The following is a 19,429-nucleotide window of genomic DNA, read 5'->3' as shown; positions in this document are numbered from 1 at the left end:
CAAATTTTCCAGGCGTCGGTTTGCGGTTTCCCACGCTGCGGAACTGCCGCAATGGTTTTAAAGCCCCTCAAGGGACTAGAGGCAAAGTGCAGGGTGCGTTTTGGGCCAGGGGCCTGCAACAAAGTTCCAGGCGTCAGTTTGCGGTCTCACGTGTTCTCCTTTTCTACTGAGGTTATCAGTGGGGAGGACACTGGACACAGGACCTCTTCTCGTCTGTGCTGCCAAGTGCTTCCCACTTATATTCATTTGTTGGGGGGCATTCTAGTATTTTTTACCCAGCCCATGGCCACAGCGTTGGATATTTGAAGCCTACGAAGTTACACTTATAGTCATCTTGGCCAGGACATTAGACATTTCACGCATCCATTTACCGTCACCAGCGAAAGATAGCCCCAAATAACAAAAATTGGCTACATTTTTTCCCATCTATAAAAAAAGATTTCATATTCCTGGGTTTCAAACCACAGACCATTGTGTATGTTTTGACCTTTTAATCAGCAACTTCCTCTCATTGATAAAATCTGCGAATCCATAAATTAACCGCTGTAGGCCTACCGGTGTTCTAGATAAAAGCACAAAGTCGTCCTCCTAAAGCAGAACCGGGACATCCTGGCCCTCGGCTTGGGGGGCGTTCACCTGTTTCAATTTAAGAACCTCGTCAACTTCATTAATAAATAAGGTAAAAAGCAATGGTGCTAAGATGCAGCAGTACATTCGCCCCTTTGGCCGTACCATACTCTGGTCGATAATTTCTCGGATAGCCTAGCTAAAAAGTAAATAATGGGCTCTGGGGCACCGAGATTGAGTAAAACTGGCCAAAGTATAGCGTGGTCCACTAAATCGAAGGCGCTGCTAACATCTGCAAAGCATAACAAAAGCCGTCCTGGTTTAGCACATGTATATTTTCCAATTAAAAGCTGTAAATTAATACACTGTTCAAGCATGCCCAGCCCCTTTCTAAAACCGTATTGAGCCTGTGACAGTATCTCATTATCCGCAACCCACTCTTCCAGTCTTACTAATAAAATCCTGCTCATGACCTTTACTGATGAGTCTAATAGGGAAATCGGCCGGTAATTCTTGGCTTCCGATTTATTCCCCTTTTTATAAATGGGGATAATAACGGATTCGCCCCAAGTAGTGGGAGCTCCCTCTGTTACTGCAGCGTTAAAAACTCTAGTATCGGGCCCCACAGTTCCGGCACAGTTTTATAAACATCGATGGGTACACCATTCGGGCCTGGTGCTTTTCCCCCTTTGATGCTTCTAATACCTAGCTCAACCTCATCAAGGGTGATATTTAGGGGAATGGTGAGCCATTTGCTTGGGTTAGTAAGATCCTCAGTAACGTTATCACATGGGTTAAAAATGCTAGAGAAATGTGCCACCCATTCCTCACAGCTAACGTGGCACAGAAGTTGTGGGAAAGATTCATTTTTAAGAAATGTTGAATTGACAGTTTCCCAGAACAACTTATTAGATGAGTCTGCAGCCAACGCAAGATAATCCCATGCCCGCTCTGCCTCCGTTTTAAGTTTAATTTATATTCCAATCTTAGTTTTTGTACTAACGCCTTATCCATGGGTCTACTGGAGAGTGCTAGTTTCAACTGGTTCAGTGAGTCGGTACAGGAGTGATTGAACCAGCCCCTGATCTGCATGTGTTTCCTGCACAGTGGTGCAGTAAATAATTTATAAATGATATAATTGATTTTACAAAAATTAGTTAGTATCATAGCTGTTCAACCTCGATTTCTAGACTATCACAAATCTCATTACCACATTCTAGAACAATATATTTTTAAATTTTAACTTAGTTAGTACCTTTCCACCTGATTCTAGTGCCGTTTGGTCTACACGGGGCAATATTACCAATAACAGTTTGTTGTGCTACAGATTTATTCCCCCACACAAGCATTGGCATGATAATACAATTGTGGTCACTCAATTCGTCAATCCCTGCGATAGAACACAAGTTTACAATATTAGCAGATACTATTACATGATCAATAGTGCTATTCGCATTTCTTCTGGTAAAGGTTGGTATCTCCCTCCCATACCCATGCTGTGCACATTGCATAATATCAAGGTCATATTTCGCCAAGACAGTGTTTAAGGTATCTCCATAGATGTCATGTGGGAAATGTATACAGTCATCCCCTTCATCGCTACTAAACCCACAGACTTTAGTCATAGACAGAGTACAAATTGGGATGTTAAAATCTCCGACCCATACAATAGCAAAATTTGTATTTTCTGCTGTGAGCAAGTTATCTACTTCCGTCTCTAATTCAGTGACTACATTATGATGAGTAGAATCAAATATATTATTATAGAAATTAATCAATAAAACATCCCAGCCATCGTTATGGTGTAACCACAGTATCTGCGAGTGGTACCCTACATTGGTAACCCTTTTAACTCTCAAGGGCAAATTATTTTTCAGAAGGATTAACAGCCTGCCCTTCGCTCTGCCAGACATAGAGGGAGTTGCTGGTAAATCATAAGAGGTAAACCCTTCAAAATAAACATGATCAGTACTCAACGTTTCTTGTAAACAGATGTCATGTTTATTGATAAAATCCACCCAGCCTAACATATCCTTTTTACTTGCCAATACGGCTATATTCCAGGTGACGATGATATAGCTGCTGGCTGGGGGGTTTCCTGTACTTTCAATGGGTTGGTAATTTATTCTACTGCCGGCCTCTTACTTACTAGTACGGGGGAGCAATACGAGTGGGTTTGTAGCCTCTTCCATTGATTGCCCTTAGTTGTCAGTGTAGGGGTTCACCCAGATGAAAACAATCTCCTTATTTAATGTGTGTGAGGCAGGCAGATTTATATCCCTAGATGGATACTTGGACATAATTAAATTAGGCACGTCCATGTTAAGCACACTGTCAACAGATAGCCCTACGCCCGTAAACCCGGTTCCTTCAAATCCCTCTCCCCCAACGGGTAGACGGGCAGTGCCCTGTCAATCATTTACATCAAGTGTGCTCAGAGGAAAACAACTATTAATTATAGGTAATCCATAATATTGCTGAGGTAGCACTGTTGGATTAATTCTACGTAGTTCCTGGTCCCTTCCCATATTGGGTGAAGACCTTAGGTGCCTATAGAAGAAGCCTAAAGCCCGAAGTGATACATTAGAATCACTATATGGGAGTGCAGCTGCTCTTTCATGGGAGGTCCTGACCCAGTTGGGGTTCCTAAAGTTAATGATTACGCAGTCACGATGCAATGATTTTCTTAAGGGCCCGATCCAGTTTACTATTCTAGTCAAGAGTATCTAGTCAGCACAATCCGCAGGGAAACCACAATTTTGATTTAGCCAGTGCACCACTTTATTTTTTAAAGTATCATGCGTTTCATTTTGGCCAGACTCTAGTTGGGGTACATTCGCCAAGACTGCCACATATGGACAGCATTCTGGGGGTAGGTTAATCGGCAGATCAGTTCTTCCCTCTGGTTCTTCCCTCTCCTTTGGTTTGTTAGGGGTCTGGGTTGACTCTACGCTTACAATCCTGTCCCTTCTATTATGGCAGGGATAGTAAATCTTTGTCACTGTCTGTCTGGGGAATGTGGAGGTCGTGTTAGCACCGGTTTTGGGCCCTTGGAGGTTAAAACCTTGGCCCTCACAGTCCCTATTATTCCTATTGGTGGTGCTTGGGGTACTAGTTAGTGTGTTAACAGTACCAGTAGTTATACCTAGTTTAGGGCGCTCATACGGTCCCCCCTGTGGCCCATTCCCCCTTGCGTATTCGCTAATATGTCTTAATATGTTACTAAGTTTGGTGACTTCTCCATTAGGTTTGTCTAGTTTGTCGTGTAGTGGTTTAATAGATACTTCTCATTTTTGTGTTTAAAGGGATACAATATGGTTAGCTCGCTCATCAGATGGGGGTCCTGTGTCAGAGGATTTCTCCAATGTCTTGACAGTAATATTCGATAGTGGGCCTTTTTTACTTTTACTAATGGTCCCTGTTTTCGCTTGGCTTTTCCTGCAGCTCCTTTTCCTTGTCGGTGTAGGGGAACCACTAGGTGATTGCGATCGTGGTGCTTTGGGTGGTAAAGGTAGATCTGGGTCAACATCAAGGATCCCAGTATTCACAAGGGGGGTAATTTCTTGCTCATTACTTGCGGTAGACTCTACTTCCAACCCAGCTATTTCTTCCATCACTGTGCCTACACCTAATGAGAGGCGGTGTTCCGCCCGATCTATTTCAACGTTAATGGCACTAATCGCCCTTACTAGATAGGAATCAATGGTAGAGCATGAGGGGTCAGCTGCAGTTTTAGTTTTTTTTTGTAATTTGCGTTTCAACATCCTGATAATTAATATGTCACAAGATCCCAAAACAAAGTCAGCAAAATGAGACCTAGTTAGTTGTCTGCAGTGTGCAAAACTGCGATCTGCACAATCGCCGAGAACTAAATACCAACAATGTAAAGTGCTTATTATGCAGAAAAAGTGCAAAATACAAACACTTATACCACAGGGCCTAAGGTATTAAGATTGCAATAGTACAATTGCAAAGTGCTAAATGCCAACGATATAAGGTGCATAGAGTGCCTAAAAGTGCAAAATGCAAAATACAGGCACTGAGACCGCAAGACCAAGAATAAAAGAGGACTGGGCACAAATATAAATAGTAAAAACCTATAAAATCGAGTTAAAAAACAATAAACTCGTGCTAGTCATCTGAATATATGTGCCATTAATAAACAATTCAATACGCACTCCGAAAGTAACTGGTAAGCTACACTAACCCTAGCAGGGTCTTTTAGCTATCTTGCTTACTGATTGTCCGGGTTTAAAATCATTTAGTAACACGATCTCTAAAAAGAATGATCACACTGCCGACTTAGAAAAGATGTAGTACTTCATTAGTTGTCTCACCGCCTTACAGTTCTTTAGGGTAATTGATGGTAGTTGTAAGACCGGCGCTCAGATCACTCTGAGAAGTTTTTCCAGACAATATCCTGTTCCGGATCCAGTTTAGAGCCGCCCAGACATTTTCCAAAAGCCAAATAAGGTGGCCCTGCCCTGCCACGGTCTGACGCGGACGGGTGCAGACGGACTCGCCCTTGGTCCGGGCTTCGCCCAGGTGCGGCCCGGGCATGCGAGAGTGTCTGGGAAGCTTTGAAGGGCGCAGGGAGGGTGACGTCACCTCCCACGCCGAGTGTTCACCGGGGCCAGCTGGGGGATCGAGTCCCACCCCAGCTGTGATGCTGGCTCTCTGGGACTGCTGGCTGCTGCTGCTCCTGCAAGGCCTCCCCTTGGGGCAGAAAGAAAGTAGGTAGCGTCGGGGCTCACGAGCCCGAGTGAAGCGTCCCGTGCTGCGGGAGGGCCTGGAAAGCTTTGAAGTGCGCAGGGAGGGTGACGTCACCTCCTGCGCAGAGTGTTCGCCAGGGCCAGCTGGGGGATCGAGTCCCACCCCAGCTGTGATGCTGGCTCTCTGGGACTGCTGGCGGCGGCTGCTGCGCCTGTGAGGCCCCCCAGGGCAGAAAGAAAGTAAGTAGCGTCGGGGGTCACGAGCCCAAGTGAAGCGTCCCGCGCTGCGGGAGTGCCTGGGAAGCTTTGAAGGGCGCAGGGAGGGTGACGTCACCTCCCACGCCGAGTGTTCACCGGGGCCAGCTGCTCCTGCGAGGCCCCCCATGGGGCAGAAAGAAAGTAAGTAGCATCGGGGGGTACTCCTTCCCCATTCCATCACTAGATAGGGACAACCCCTGCCTTTGGGGCGGGTCTCTAACTATATTCGGTGTGTGAACATGGCTGTAAATATTTTCCTGAATAACCACACATCCACCTCGGAACACCTACAACACCCCACAGTGAACAGATTTACTTTCGCTTAAGTTATATTCATACTGGTATATTTGTACTGTATACGCACATCAATTAGTAGATTTTTTTTTTTTAAATCCTTTTCAAGTAGCTGTAAAGAGTCCACATTTACATACCCCCATAGCTCGGAGCCATAAATTGCAATTGATCGACATTTGGCATTGTATATGGTGAACATTTCTTTTGGCGGTTTGCATCCCAATTTCTTTGAAAAATTGCACAGGCCCGTAATTGATTTGAGAAATTGCATCCTTCTCGAGCTTACTGGACTTCTCCAATTCCCTGCATCATCAAATAAAATCCCAAAGTATGAGAAAGAGGGAGTTTGTGGTAAAATTGCTTTTCCTATTAAAATGTTTCGACCCTTGGATAGTCTTCGTCCTGCTTTCATGACAAAGGTTTTAATAATGTTAATTAATAACCCCAGATTCTCCATAAAAAGTACAAATTCATTTAAAAAATGCTGTAAAGCCAGTGGCGTGCGGGCCATAAGCACCGCATCGTCTGCGTAGAGTAGAACCGGTATCGGCCGATGTCCAATTTGGGGCAGGTCAATGCATGCATTCGCCAGGGTGTCACCCAAGTTGTTAATATATAGATTGAATAAAAAAGGAGTGAGTACGAAACAGTATACAGTATAAAAAACTAAAGGAAAACAACGTGCTGGAAATAACAAATAAGCTTTGGGAAGTAAATCAAGTAAAATGCAGGAAATGTAAACATGAGCTTTCTCACGGACATTGATTACCTCATTCGATCATTACTGCCGACCTTTGGCTCCCATTTTCCCTAAACAGCTTGGGCTAGAGCTAAGGACTGCAGCCTACGGAGCCCCTGAGAATGTGTTATGGACTCCTGAGGGTCCGTGTTCCTTAGATTAAGAACTACTGAGCTAGAAAAATGATTCAAACACTATTATTAATGGACATTTTATCACTTGTTATTTGCCTCCATGAGGCAAACTTTGCCAGGGGTCGCCAAGGCCAGCTTACTGATTCAATAAATGTCAATGGGGGGTACGTCAGGGCTGTGTACTGGCACCCACACTCTTTTCCCTTCTTGTGAATGGCGTTGTCCAGTTTATCTTCGATGCCCCAGCAGATGCCCATAGTTTGGGGGGGAAGGGGGGGTTAAAGGTGGTGAGTCTACTGTTTGCTGATGATACTCTGTTAGTATCCAAAATCCCAGTAGGCCCTTAGTTGCTTTTAAATCACTTTAAAGATTTTTGCGATTCCCGAGGATTAGTGGTTAATACTTCAAAGACAAAGCTTTTATTGCTTAACCCCCATAAATCCTTTAGAGATAAACTATCCCTAGGAGGGATCCCTTTGGAAAGGGTGAGAATCTTTGACTATATAGGTATCACACTTTCAGAAGATATGTCATGGAAGCCTCTTGTGACCAAGCTGATCCTGAAGCATAGACAAAGAGTAGGGGCTCTGATAAAAGAACATAGCCCCACTTCAGATCTATGACACTAAGGAGTAGATTCAGCTCTTTATGGAGCTGAACTGTGGGGTCTTTGAAGGGATGGATGCCCTTCTGAAAGCAGAGAACAAGTTTCTGAGGCGCTTGGTCTCCCTATCCCAGAGTACGCCCCTCCACCCACTAAGGTTGGACTTGGGTAGTGTTCCTATTATAGAGAAGGCCAAGCTACGCCCTTTACTGTTTTGGCTGCATATAAGGTCCACTCCTGAGTTGTTCCCGTATGCCACCGCTCTAACGAAAGTCAGAACACTTCAATATTTCAAGAAGTTAGCTTGGATACGTAACGTGAAATCCCTATTAACCAGAATAGGATTAAAGGCCTATTGGGTTGTTAAGCACTCGGCATTACTCCCTAGCAAAGATCTTGTCAAAAAGCAGTATTGGTACTAGGCAGCACAGGCTTAACTTATTAATCCATCATGGGGACGTTTAACCATGGAAATCATGGATTTTAAACTGATCAGTTCATAAGAGCAATATTTAATTACTATCAAATTTCCTCAAGGCAGGAAACTTTATATGCAATTCAGATTTGGTTCCCTTCCCTTGACCACAGACTCCTGGCATCAGCTTTCCACTATTTCCCAGATTTACCCCAGCTCTGCCTCTGCAGCAGAGTCGATTTCCCCATGTATTCTACGCTTGTCCGGTGTAATCCTGCCCAAGAGCAAAATGGCTTAAACCAATCTGCAAGCAATTGGGTATACATAGGCTTTCCTGTTTTCAGTTTCAATTTTTGGTAAATTCTGGTGGGGTTTTTTCAGTTTTTTCAATACCTTAAAAAACAGTGGTTATCAGTGGTTACACATTTTTGCGCCATTAAAAACAACAGAAACAGTGTTTTTCCGGTGTTTATGGAATTTTTATTTAATTTTTATTATTGTTTGCTTTCTGCACAGATAGTGCATGTGTATAGGTAGTGTGTGCACAGGGTATATATGAGGACAAAATACATTTTTACTGCACCAGAATAGACTACTAAGTCAATAGCATTCTTCATTAACTCTAAAGATTGTAAAGATGCTTTCAGCATACACTCTAGCAAGTGACAAGGATATCTTACAGGGAAGCACTTCAGCTCAGGTATCGATTTTGACAGGCCATCATACAACTTGTTCATATACGTAGCTGAATTACTGCAAATACAAACAATATCACTCCAATCTTAATTGAACTTGGTAGGAACTTTTTTCAGTAGCATTCCAAGTGACACTGTTCCATGTTTACCAAACACCTGGTGTCATGTTTTCACCACTATCTCAGATGCTTGGTGACAACATCCGTTTCACACATACCTGTCACTACATCTTGCATTGAATGTTTGAAAACTGGGCTGTTTGGCAATTCACTTACAATCAATACTGACTCACTAGAAAGGGGGACAGATGTATCAAAGGACTTCACCCATTCTCTGTCTGTGGGTAAATGTGATGCTACATATTAGGAAAGATTCTAATTAATCCAGCCATTTCACCTATCAGTGAAGTCAAATGTAGCCAAAATTTCAAATATGATTTTGATATTTCCCAATTCTCTACAGTTTATAAAATAACTAAATAAGACCTACAAATGCATCTAAACACTGCATCTTTAGACCAAAGACCACAAACCTAAAAAAAACAGAAGGAAGAAGAGACAATATTTCAGTGACATCCCTAAACAACAAAACTCAAGCAGAATAATGTTAGCCCAGTCTCTCTTGAAAAATCACTATTGTCAAACATAACCACTACATGCAAACTTGGACCACAGCTAGTCAGCATAGGCTGTAAGCTAATGTAAACCCTCATTGATCAATCTCAATTATATTCTTGTTTATGCAGATTACATTTGGCAAAGTATGAAGATCATACGATAAGTCAATTTCTTACTGGAGGTAAAATAAACCAAAATGATAGTGTTGTAACAGTGGAGGCATTACAAATAACAAAGTTGCCCTGACTGCTTCTACTAAATATCATAGGCAGCAACAACCTACAGTATTTTCACTATATGGAAACAACCCCCAACATAACGGTTCTTCCCTCGGGACTTAGTCTGGCTCCACAAATTCACTTCAAGGACTATAGAAGATGCTCAACCAGGGGTGGCGTGGCCAAGCCGCAGTCAGAGATGGCTGTGCTGCTCTGAGGCTCCGCTGGCCGCATAGGCAAACATCCTGTAACCCGCAAGTTAGAGTGACCCAAGGGCTCTAAAAATGCTGCCGACAGTTGCGGACTGAACCCTGGACATCGGGAGCCCTTCGCCGCCGGAGCTTTCAGCCGGGAGAGAGAGATACGACTCGGGCGGCGGCGCCACCCGTAACTCCAAAATGGCGGCGAGCGAAAGTGGAGGACAGCCCAGGGAGAGTGCAGCGGCGACGAAGTGATCGGTGGAACTTTGGATATATGCAGGGAGGTGAGCTGGCAGGGGCGGACCGGTGCGCTGCGTGTGGGAACGCCGGAAAGCGCAGAAGAACACTGGCGGGAGGTCCATAGGCCTCCCGAAGGCGGATACCGGGAAGACTCCTGAGCTGCGCGCTGACCCTAACATCGAAGCACGCTGGGACAGGGCCCGTGTGTATGTTCGTTTTTGCAGTTATTACCAGCGCTGAGATCTTACAGTGTGTGAGTGCGGGGACACGCTAAATTTACACAAATTGACTGCCGGATTTGCGCCCTGCCGATCTCTCCACCCCTCCCACACTCCCATGTCGAGGTCACCCGCATCGCCGCATTCACGCCTGAAATGGGTCCAGCATGTAGCGTACTGCATGCAGCCACACAGTGAGCAATCCGGATCCCTGCTGCCACATGAGGTTGTGACCCCCTTCAGCGACCTGGTCTCCAACTGCAGTGTGCAAGCTATTAAACAAGGGCAAATAAGCGTGGGCAGAACTAGCGCCCTTGGACTGGTGGCACTCAGAAGGGCATGGGCCCTGGCATTTCGGAACCTGGGAACACGTGAAATCGCGCTGCATGTCTGACCATTGCAGGCGCTGTTCTAAATCTATGAGCTCCTGAAGGCACCTTCGTAGCGTCTGCTCACAGCCCTGTACACACTCCCCTGGGCCTATATAGACAGGCAAATTAAGGCATGGGCCGCAAAGATCCGAGACAACGCCTGTTGCCATTTGAAAAAGTGACAGACACAGATCAAGAACAGCCCAGCGAGATGGCGGAGGGTGGGCAGAAGACGACGGCCCCCGAGGAGTCTGGAGCTCAGATAGGGGCCCTACGGCAGCAGATGCGTGCTGGCTTCAAGACACTGGATGTTCGCTTTGACGCATTGCAGATATGGGTGTCAAAATCCAGGTACATGATAGACGCCTTGATGTAGTGGAGTCACGCACCTCTGAGCTTGAAGATGGTGCGGCACAATCCCTCAAGCGGCTAGAGCGTGTTGATAAAATCCTCAAAGACGTGGATTTGGAAGCGCGCAGTCGCCGAAATAACATACGAATTCTTGGGGTGCCCGAGTCCACAGCTACTGGCCACATGGACACCTTTGTAGAAACGGTCCTCATAGACTTATTTGGTAGGCATGCCCTCCCAAAACGATAATAGCTCATATCATGAACTTATTTTATTTATTTATTTCAGATTTATAATGCACATGGCTGCCTCAGCGACGAGGCATCCCAGCGCAAACCAAGGACCAGAAACAAGAGCCAAGGAGAAAGACAGAGTGATTAGACAGTAGAAGTAGAAAAAAAGCCATGCCTTCAAGGCCTTGCGAAATGCCAAATGATTCGGAATAGTTCTGATAGGGGTCGGGATCGAGTTGCAGAGTTTTGCCGCCATACAGCGGAAGGAACACCCCCCGGCCCTCGCTCTCCAGACTCGGGGAGTACAAACCAGAGAAAGATCGGCGGATCGCAATGAGCGCTTAGGCACATAGGCCTCCATCAGATGGAGTAGCACCTATGGAGCCTGTTGTGACAAGATCTTATGTGAAATACACAGCGCCTTAAATTGAATCCGCTTGTCAACCGGCAGCCAATGGAGTTTGGGGAGGACGTGCGCTACTGAGCAAGATCTAGGCAATGTAACCAGAATCCGTGCTGCCGTGTTCTGAACCCTCTGCAGGCGCTTGATACTAGCCTTGTTAGCTCCCAAATAAAGGGAATTTCCGTAGTCCAATCTTGACAAAACAGAAGCCTGGACAATAATCTGGCACACCTTGGGACCGAGACGCTGCACTGCGTATGGCACATTAACGTGGCGAAACAATATGGCAGGGCTCAAAACTGGACTGTTTGGCAATTCACTTACAATCAATACTGAGTCACTAGAAAGGGGGACAGATGTATCAAAGGACTTCACCCATTCTCTGTCTGTGGGTAAATGTGATGCTACATATTAGGAAAGATTCTAATTAATCCAGCCATTTCACCTATCAGTGAAGTCAAATGTAGCCAAAATTTCAAATATGATTTTGATATTTCCCAATTCTCTACAGTTTATAAAATAACTAAATAAGACCTACAAATGCATCTAAACACTGCATCTTTAGACCAAAGACCACAAACCTAAAAAAAGCAGAAAGAAGAAGAGACAATGTTTCAGTGACATCCCTAAACAACAAAACTCAAGCAGAATAATGTTAGCCCAGTCTCTCTTGATACTACCTTATATAACAAAGTTACATTGTATTGGCCCCTTAAGGACGAAATAAAAATGACTCTTTCACTTATCTTTTCCTTTCTTTGAATGGCACTTAGTTTGTGGTTGCAAAGGTGTTTTTTCAGTGTTCATATGATTACACCAGTGATGGCTATTTTCCTTTCGGTGGGGTTTTATCAGTTATTATAGGTTTAAACCTAAAACCAAATAGCCTAGGTCAGTGGTTCCCAAACTTTTGACTCCTGAGGACCCCCATTGAGTCACCACTGGAAGCCGGGGACCCCCAAGCAATTTGTAGGATTTAAATTTAAAACATTAAAACAGTACTTCGAAAAAAATAAACAAACGTGTGCACAAAACAAATACTCAAATTACTAAAGATTTTAGGGGCATATTTAAAAGTCCCTATCGCCATGGGAACGTCACTTTTTGCAATGTTCCTGTGGCAATAGGGGCCTTGCCTTATTTACAAGGCAGTGTTAAGCCACTTATTGTGGCTTAACGCTGCCTTGTAAATAAGGACCCCTTTCACGCAATGCTTAGTGTGAAAAAGGTGGGCAGTGGGAGTTGCAGTGGGCCTTTCACTCCAACACCCATTGATTTTGACGCTGCTCTCAATTTACAAGGTCAGCTTAAATAGGAGACAGCACCAGAATTAAGACCATGAATAACCTGGTCTTAACTTGGCGAAACGAGGAGAAATGCCTTATTTCTCCTCGTTTTTGCTTTTTAGCAAACCACCTTTGATTGTTTATGTTCAGAATGGTGACCCTTCCTGCATATAAACAATCTTTAATAAAAATGACGTTTTGTAACTTCCATGTGTGCTGCATTAGGCAGCACACATAGGAGTGACAAAAAGGCATTACAAAATTGTTCATGTGCAGGAAGTGGGAACATAGCAGCATCAGGATAATGATAGACTGGGAATAAACATATGTTGCTAACTTTTACCATGCAGTTTGCAGGTAGCTCTTTGACAGTTTATAGGGCACTGTGCTAGATTACGATTGTCCCTTATGAATTGTACAGTGACAAAAGAATCTCTGTGACAAAATCAGTAGCCCACTGACCTACGCACATAAAATACTGTTTTTTAAAATGCATTGTACACGTTCTTTGCAGTAGGCATATTAACCCTCTGTGTCACATTAGATAAGTCAAAGCTGCCATTAGACAAAACTCTCATCTTTCACCAGCAGGTACATTAATCACTGGCATTTTCTTGATACTTTTATAGTTGCTCAAACTGCTAATTTTACAAGGAACTTTGCAGTGCTTTTAAAACTGCTGCAGGCGGACCCCCTGGGATGTGCCACGGACCCCTGGGGGTCCTCGGACCCCAGTTTGGGAATCACTGGCCTAGGTATACACCAGAATTAGCAACTTACGCTGCAGGCCTAAAAGATGTTGGTGACTCAAAATGCATATAGAAACAGTGACACGTCTTCACTGACGGGAGGATTTCTAGAAGTTAAACCATCCCCAAGCCTGGAGCAGTATTGGGACATAACTAAACCACACGATCGGAAGTTATACTTTCAATTTAGGGTGGTCTCACTACCAATAAGATCCTACACAGCAAGATGGGTCATTTCAGGTGATAGTGTGTGTCCCGCTTGTCAGACCTAATTGGAGTCACTGGCCCACCTATTGTTTGTCTGCCAGTATATGCTGCCCCTCGACGAGCGTGGCTCATGCTTTTTTGTAGGTTATGGGGCACTGGAAGGAGTAGTGATGCGCAAGGAATATTGCGCACGGACACACCAACTCCCATTGTCATTGCATTAGCAAAATGTTTGGGATGAACGTGGGCTATTAGATCATAGTCATTCCTTGTAATTTGAAGGTTTTTATTTGCCATTTCTCTTTTGCGCATGTGTATATGAAGCTGGCTACTCATATATTAAGTACTGTATTAATGTCTGGTATATTTGGATGCGTGTGAACTACTCGTGAATCAACTTCTGTATCCCTGTATTATCTAATGTCATGAATTACGACTTTTTATACGTTCTAGCATTCTCAGTCGTTTTAAACTGTATTGTGTTTTATTATTCCTGACGACAGATTTTAAGAAACCCAACAAATGTTTTAACCGTGCTTATACATTGTGTCCTATGAAATATTAATTTTTTATTTCGTGCTTTTATGCCATATCTGTCGAATAAAGCTTGTTGGATTGCATTGGCGAAGCTCTTCGAAATCTCTGGTCACACCCTTTTCCTGCGATTGCTTGCTCAGTAGCAAAGTTTGGGTCATATGTGGGCCATTAGAAAGAAATTGCCAAAAGAGTGAGAAACTTTCATTTTGTTTTATCAGTTTTAGCAGTTTTTACATGTTTAATCTGGCAGTTTACTTATATTGTACTGATAATATCTAAGGGGCCTTGAGTATAGTGCACATTTAGATCGAAGGCAGTATAGCGGGCCATGCTGTTTACTTTGGAATGGACAACAAAGTTTTTTGTTGTTCTGGTCCTGTATTGTGCAGTACGTGTTTATTCTATTTATCTAATGAAATTCAGATCATGGTTAGTTTGGCAATATACATTAGTAGCCTAGTAAAAATATCAGTTTAAAAAAAATCTTTTTGTATGAGCTGTATAGCACTTTTATGGTCTTATGACTGAAATAAAGTTTTATGATGATGATTCAAACACTAATTTGATGTTTATATTAAATCCAACTTAATGGTAAAGACGGATTTTTAATAAATATTTAAAATTATGATTTTGAGAAAGTTACCTTTTCCCTGCCTAAAGCTCCTAAATACTAATTCGCATTAGCTCTCCTGTAGCTGCCCAGTCAATACCTAGCCTTGATGAGATGTGAAAACCGCTTCCAGACTAGGGACAATGGCCTGGTGTGGAGAGGTATTTTTCTTCCCTTGGCAAGAGGGCCAGTTAGGATTGACATAGAACCTCTATTAACTTGTAAATGAGTCTCACAGGAATTGCAGACTCATCGTTGATCTTTCTAACTTTAGTTCATCTTCATTTCTGTGATAGAAGACGTTACTGCAGATAAAGAAGGCTCAGCAGGAGATGAAGCTTCCTCTGATCTGCTCAAATATTTTACAACAGCACCACTGAGGAACTTTCATTGGGTATCTTGTGCTATGTATTCTCAGCTTAAGTCAATGAGAACTCACCTCCCTTCCAATTGTGTCCTTGTGCCTTGCCATTTCCTTTAGCTGCTCGTTCAGGCCTCTGGTTTCTTTCTCATGTGTAGCCACAGCATCCTCGAATCGCACCTGCAGAGCCTTGAGTTCTGCTGTTAAATCTGCCACCATATTCTGTACAACAAAAGCACAATTGTTAACAAACACTGGCAATGCTAATAGGTCTGGCCTATAAATGAAAGTGCCTCCTCAGTCACCGATGATTTTAGGTACTCAATAGGTCGTCATACATGCACTATGTCCCTCTTCTTTGCACTCATGCATCCACTTATTCATCCACTGACTCTTTCTCACAATTACCCACTTACACAACCACAATAAAACCCACTTACAAGTTCAACAACATATGCAACATAAATTAAAAGAACAGAAGAACAGAAGTAGAAAAAAGAAAATGCTGCTGCTTAAACACTACAGGCAGCGGATAGCTGTCTTGCAATGGTATTCTACATAGTATATAATTATTTTAAAGTTTGGGCACGGCTGCCACGTTTAGAGCAAATGTATTGGTTAACTCTGAATGGTAAAATAATTATACAATATGGCCACTGCTATCACATACAAGCAACCGCTGCAAGATGTAGTAGTCTCCCTCTGCCCTATCCTAGAGAATAAGGGTATCCAAAGATATTGGAGTAGATGCCTCACTCACGTATTGTGACATGCTTCATCATTGGCGCCTATCCTCACCCGGGTAAGATGATACTACCCAGGTGGACTCAACCATAGATGGAATGGGGGTTCTGAGATAACGCAATACTGGTTAATCAGGATCCAGATCAGTGATTGTTAAAAATACCTCAAGGTATACCCAAATGCTAGAGTTCCTGGGGTATGAATAAAAAATGTGAAGTTTTGGGCTTTACTGAACATAATTGTTCAGTTAAACCCCATTTTGGTGCTAACATGGTTGGGCCCTCGCTAGGAGGCCACATGGGTCTGGGGCCTTCCTCAGGGCTTTTTAACTTTTACTTCGTCCCTGCTTCTATACTGTTTATGCTCACCATGCACAAACGTGAGGCCTAATGCGCTCACCTGTCTGGTTTTGTCATCAGTAGATTTCCTAAGAAACAGGAGAGATGAAGAGGCCATTATTACTTCTTTCACTCATCCTGACTGTTAATTGTGTCTCATCCATTCCAAAATGTTGGACCGTGTTTTCTTGTGTTTTATGCATATCCTTATTTTGTGCATGTCACACTGGCAACAGATTGCCCTGTATCTCTTCATTAAATCTAAAATGAAAAAGTGATCTTGTGATTATTTACATTGCTGTGATTTGTGATCTGACTACATACAACTCCGTTTTTTATTTAAAAAAGCTAATATATGAATAGGTTGTCCGCCATCTGATGGGTCCAGATGCAATCCCTAGGTGTGGTGATTGTAACTTTATACATTCATCCTGTGATAGTCACATTGTTGTGTCACACATACTCTGGAACTCTCACGCTTACCCACTGGTATTTTTATTCAAGGGGCACGCGGATCAGGCGGGAGGTGCTGTCTTATAGTCAAACACTACAGGGGAAAAGAAATACTTCTATCAATGTTTTGTGCTAACCTGGATATTCAATGCAGATTTCATATGCAAGTTTTATTGTCATCCCTTCCTTATTTTCTATTCACAAAACTGATTATATATGATTTTATTCACAAATTTGCTCTCAGATATTATCGGTATTCACGCTCTGATGCGTTATTTTGGTGAAAATCAGTCACTCGGTTCCTCAATACATAATTCACCTATCGGTATATCTGGGGTAGTATTACTCCGCCTGGGGGCCCCTGCTACGTAACAGAAAACCGTTATGTATGCTTTCGTTAATGCTCAAGGCTTTTTGTGCTCAAATGCGGTTATTAGACTGAGGCAACAACAGAAGCTGCAGCCGCTCCCCTCCCGGTGCGATCTCCGCACCAATATCTCATGCCGTGGCTCCGTTTGTTGCAACACTCACTTGACATTCGGGGTAGTGGAGTCCCATGTAGACGGCCGCATTCATCCATACTGAGTCATTCTCTCTACTTACTTCAAAGATTCCAGCACCGCAGGATTACCTTCATGACCCTGCTCAGACCGCCGCCGAGTGCTGGGTCTGGCAGATGGGTCCATTTTGAAGCGCTGTCACTCATTACCCCCGTGTCATTTTCCTGCGCGTCCGTCCATTTTCCAAAGGATGCTGGGAAATGTAGTCCCGTGCTCGAAAAAAAATCGTTTCGAGCACAGGGTTTTTTCTTACGCCAATATTTCTGTTGACTGGAAGGCTGAATACGGTTATCCTGTTTTGCCCAGGTGTGATTTTATTTCCTTGTAGTGGATACTGGTTGATGTATCCACTGTTGTCATAAGTAACTCTGTATATTGTTAAAGTTGTGTGTGCACATCTAAAAACATTTTTTTCTCTTTTTATATACAGAGGAAAAAAGAGACTCTGTGAGCTTCTTTCTTTTCGACCCTTAATTGTCAATGCATCTATCAAGGTTGTTAGGTGAGCGACCATGTGTGGTGTTGATAACGTTTTTTAAGCAAAACTTTTTTTAAAAAAAGAGAAACAATCTATGAGAAAAAATTAAGAGGGGCCTCATTGGTTTCGGAAAATGTATTGTTAATGTGTTTAGCGGGCCATGACATTTTGTTATCTAGCTCAGTATTGTTAATGGATCTTGATTTTGTGTGTTTCATTAATTAGTGTATTTACTAATTTTAGGCATCTTATAGACCCTAATCCTTGTCACTCGATATACCCTCGCATATTTGGAGTTCTAGGTCAAAATTGTCCAGGGTATCTCTTCATTTACATTTGCATGTGATAACACAAACTGCAACATCATATGTGTTTCCTGAGTTCCTTAGGGGTTCTAAGCCCAGATCCACCTCTTTGCTCGCCTTGGTCAAGGGGCAGACATTGCAACTCCCACATGTGTAATGGCCCACTACTGCATACAAACTGCAACAGCAGCAATGTTGTATATGTTATCACATGCAAATGCCAATTAAGATACATAGGGATGACGACACGTAAAATGTAAAACACGTATCAACGAACACCGGAGTACCTTCCGGTGTGAAAAAACCATCACGAAATGGGATGCGTTATTTCCAGACATCAGGCCACACAGAGAACGATTTCACGTGGACCGTGATAGAGAAATTACCCACAATCATAAATGACAAACAATTACTAAAGTTGGAACAAAGATGGATTTACCACCTCTCAAGTACCACTGGGAGATTAAATGAAGAGATACCCTGGACAACTTTGACCTAGAACTCCAAATATGCGAGTGTATATCGAGTAACAAGGATTAGTGTCTAAAAGATGCATAAAATGATTAAATACACTAATTAATGAAACACACAAAATCAAGATCCATTACCAATATGAGATCGATAACAATATGTCATGGCCGGTGTCAAAGGGATGGGCGGAAACAGAAGCGAGGAGGCCGTATAGGGTGAATATTTAGGGTTTCATTGTAGTAGTGGGTTTAGACAAGGTGGAAACAACAGTTAAACATAGGTTCCTGGTTTCTTCCAGTCACAGGAGATTAGTAGAAAAGTTTCTTCACTTCTTCTTTTAGTCCTATGGTCCTCTGGGATAGAGCTCTGGATGAAGTCCCAATGGTTTTGTCACCAACAAGGGAAGAGAAGGAGAACAAAAGGGAGCGGTAAGCATGTGTTCTCAACCTAATGCTATTTACTTCCACCACAGTGAGGGTTTGTTAAATGCACCGTGAAGGGAAAAATCGTCTTTAAACCTAAAGAAAAAATACACCAAACAAATCAAATTGTGGTTGTGTACCTGGGGTTTTCCCACCCCCGGTCTCAGGGAAGCTAACGGCTGCCTTCCACCCACTACGCCCAACCTTCCCTCTCCTAAGTCACGTACCGCTCTCTGCCGCAACTCTCCAGAGTTGCAGCTGCTCTTGCATGTCCTCGGGAGTCCACCAGTCTTCGTACCACAGCTCGGCGTCCTCCTTACCTCCGGCGATGTCTCAGACCGTGCTCTTCGACCTCAGCCCTTCCTCCGGTCCTGAATGCCTTTCCCTCTCCTCCGCTTTTATTTTCCCGCTCTCCTCTTCCTCAAACGCTGCCCAGGTCGTCCTTATCTCCGCTTCCTCGTTTCTGGACTCCAGCGGTAATTGGGCCGTAGGATTCGTCTCTCCGCCTTCCTTCGCCCTGGTTGTTTACAAGAAAAGGGTCTACGGATATCTTGAAAGATAATGAACATTAGTCTTTTCTTTCCCTTTCCTATAGATGACAGGAAAACGGAAGGGATGCAGGCTTAAGAACCACCTCAA

At 43.4% G+C, this 19,429-nt stretch overlaps 2 protein-coding genes across 12 annotated transcripts in view; one reads left to right on the top strand and one right to left on the bottom strand.

Moving 5' to 3' along the window:
- LOC146785406 (uncharacterized) overlaps positions 1-19,429 on the bottom strand; it is a 2,064,968-nt gene that overhangs the window by 809,016 nt on the left and 1,236,523 nt on the right. Inside the window, exon 23 of the mRNA XM_085634420.1 lies at positions 15,098-15,241. Coding sequence (XP_085490546.1) covers positions 15,098-15,241 — 144 coding nt within the window. The remainder of the gene's footprint in view (positions 1-15,097; positions 15,242-19,429) is intronic.
- The window catches only part of LOC146785408 (uncharacterized), a 787,621-nt gene that overhangs the window by 21,741 nt on the left and 746,451 nt on the right, over positions 1-19,429 (top strand). For 5 of the 11 annotated variants that reach the window (XR_014970639.1, XR_014970638.1, XR_014970636.1 and 2 more), the window contains exon 1: positions 5,309-5,519. The exons of 1 other annotated variant lie outside the window; for it this stretch is intronic. The gene's annotated coding sequence lies outside the window, so the exon portion shown is untranslated. Of the gene's footprint in view, positions 1-5,000; positions 5,679-19,429 lie in introns of those variants that run through there. 5 more of the 11 variants (XR_014970641.1, XM_085634422.1, XR_014970640.1 and 2 more) reach the window with 5 other exon arrangements.

This window comes from Triturus cristatus, chromosome 11, assembly GCF_964204655.1.
Source record: "Triturus cristatus chromosome 11, aTriCri1.1, whole genome shotgun sequence".
Classification (NCBI taxonomy): domain Eukaryota; kingdom Metazoa; phylum Chordata; class Amphibia; order Caudata; family Salamandridae; genus Triturus; species Triturus cristatus.
The sequence above is the reverse complement of the archived record's forward strand: the minus strand, read 5'-3'. Positions and strand labels throughout refer to the sequence as shown.